General features: G+C 56.2%; 1 protein-coding gene across 1 annotated transcript in view; it reads left to right on the top strand.

Moving 5' to 3' along the window:
* The window catches only part of tmc3 (transmembrane channel like 3), a gene marked incomplete at both ends in the record, with an annotated part of 23,599 nt that overhangs the window by 8,619 nt on the left and 12,480 nt on the right, over positions 1–2,500 (top strand). Inside the window, one exon of the mRNA XM_084436955.1 lies at positions 1,969–2,075. Within this exon, the coding sequence (XP_084293081.1) occupies positions 1,969–2,075 (107 nt within the window). The remainder of the gene's footprint in view (positions 1–1,968; positions 2,076–2,500) is intronic.

Genomic DNA, 2,500 nt, shown 5'->3' with positions numbered 1-2,500 from the left:
ACTCACCCTCCCTGAGCTCTGACTCACCCTCACTCACCCTCTATGAGCTCTGACTCCCCCTCACTCACCCTCCCTGAGCTCTGACTCCCCCTCACTCACCCTCTATGAGCTCTGACTCCCCCTCACTCACCCTCCCTGAGCTCTGACTCCCCCTCACTCACCCTCCCTGAGCTCTGACTCCCCCTCACTCACCCTCTATGAGCTCTGACTCCCCCTCACTCACCCTCCCTGAGCTCTGACTCACCCTCACTCACCCTCTATGAGCTCTGACTCACCCTCACTCACCCTCTATGAGCTCTGACTCACCCCCACTCACCCTCCCTGAGCTCTGACTCCCCCTCACTCACCCTCTTTGAGCTCTGACTCACCCCCACTCACCCTCCCTGAGCTCTGACTCCCCCTCACTCACCCTCTTTGAGCTCTGACTCACCCCCACTCACCCTCCCTGAGCTCTGACTCACCCCCACTCACCCTCTATGAGCTCTGACTCCCCCTCACTCACCCTCCCTGAGCTCTGACTCACCCTCACTCACCCTCCCTGAGCTCTGACTTACCCTCACTCACCCTCCCTGAGCTCTGACTCACCCTCACTCACCCTCTATGAGCTCTGACTCACCCTCACTCACCCTCCCTGAGCTCTGACTCACCCTCACTCACCCTCTATGAGCTCTGACTTACCCTCACTCACCCTCTATGAGCTCTGACTCCCCCTCACTCACCCTCTATGAGCTCTGACTCACCCCCACTCACCCTCTATGAGCTCTGACTCCCCCTCACTCACCCTCCCTGAGCTCTGACTCACCCCCACTCACCCTCTATGAGCTCTGACTCACCCCCACTCACCCTCCCTGAGCTCTGACTCCCCCTCACTCACCCTCTATGAGCTCTGACTCACCCTCACTCACCCTCTATGAGCTCTGACTCACCCCCACTCACCCTCTATGAGCTCTGACTCACCCTCACTCACCCTCCCTGAGCTCTGACTCACCCCCACTCACCCTCTATGAGCTCTGACTCACCCCCACTCACCCTCCACGAGCTCTGACTCCCCCTCACTCACCCTCCCTGAGCTCTGACTCACCCTCACTCACCCTCCCTGAGCTCTGACTCCCCCTCACTCACCCTCTATGAGCTCTGACTCCCCCTCAATCACCCTCCCTGAGCTCTGACTCCCCCTCACTCACCCTCTATGAGCTCTGACTCACCCTCACTCACCCTCCCTGAGCTCTGACTCCCCCTCACTCACCCTCCCTGAGCTCTGACTCACCCTCACTCACCCTCTATGAGCTCTGACTCACCCCCACTCACCCTCTATGAGCTCTGACTCCCCCTCACTCACCCTCTATGAGCTCTGACTCACCCCCACTCACCCTCCCTGAGCTCTGACTCACCCCCACTCACCCTCTATGAGCTCTGACTCCCCCTCACTCACCCTCTATGAGCTCTGACTCCCCCTCACTCCCCCTCTATGAGCTCTGACTCCCCCTCACTCACCCTCCCTGAGCTCTGACTCCCCCTCACTCACCCTCTATGAGCTCTGACTCCCCCTCACTCACCCTCCCTGAGCTCTGACTCCCCCTCACTCACCCTCTATGAGCTCTGACTCCCCCTCACTCACCCTCCCTGAGCTCTGACTCCCCCTCACTCACCCTCTATGAGCTCTGACTCCCCCTCACACACCCTCTATGAGCTCTGACTCACCCTCACTCACCCTCCCTGAGCTCTGACTCACCCTCACTCTGACTCCCCCTCACTGTCAGCGAGTGCGAAGATTCGATCAATAAGCATGCCTTCCTTCCTCATTAATAATGGTGTTCTGAATGACAATACCATATAACTCTGTCAGGTGCATGGACTGCAGTAATATGTAAGGTTTGTTGTATTCTAGTGTAGATATTGAGAGCAGTGATGTATGTGTTTGGGAACATGTGGCTAATTCCTTCTGTCTTTTCTCTGTCCCACCCGGAGGTCACTTCGGGTCAGGCGTGGCGTCCTATTTCATCTTCCTCCGCTGGCTGTTCGGTATTAACATCGTCCTCACCATCATGACTGGAGCTTTCATCGTCCTGCCTGAGGTGTGTGTGTGTGTGCGTCTGCGTCTGTGTGTGTCCGCGTGGGTGTGGTCAGTATACCAGGTTCAGTAATTGCCTGAGAAGATTAGCATACGGCGTACATCGGTGTGAACAGCAAGTAATTAAGAACTCATTAATGGTTTTACTCAAAGCTTGCCTGATTGAAAGGTAGCGAACTCGTCGTGTATTCAGCTTGGTATCACAGACAGCCCAGTTGATTGTGCAGATACGTCCCAAAGCAGAGCTATAAAAGTATCCCAGGTGTGAGCCAGGGCAGATGATACACGGAGGCCATTGTTTTTGTTGCCCACTGGATGGGGAAAGGAGAGTTGATTGATGCCGTCTCTGACATTCCAACACAGGCAATTTCCCCAGCCTTGAGTCACACAATCACTCACTCCCATCCTTTTCTTCCCAAACCAACCTTG

Source organism: Borostomias antarcticus (assembly GCF_949987555.1).
Source record: "Borostomias antarcticus genome assembly, chromosome: 4".
In the NCBI taxonomy this organism is placed as follows: Eukaryota; Metazoa; Chordata; class Actinopteri; order Stomiiformes; family Stomiidae; genus Borostomias; species Borostomias antarcticus.
Note: the sequence above shows the minus strand (reverse complement) of the source record. Positions and strands in the feature narration are given on the sequence as shown.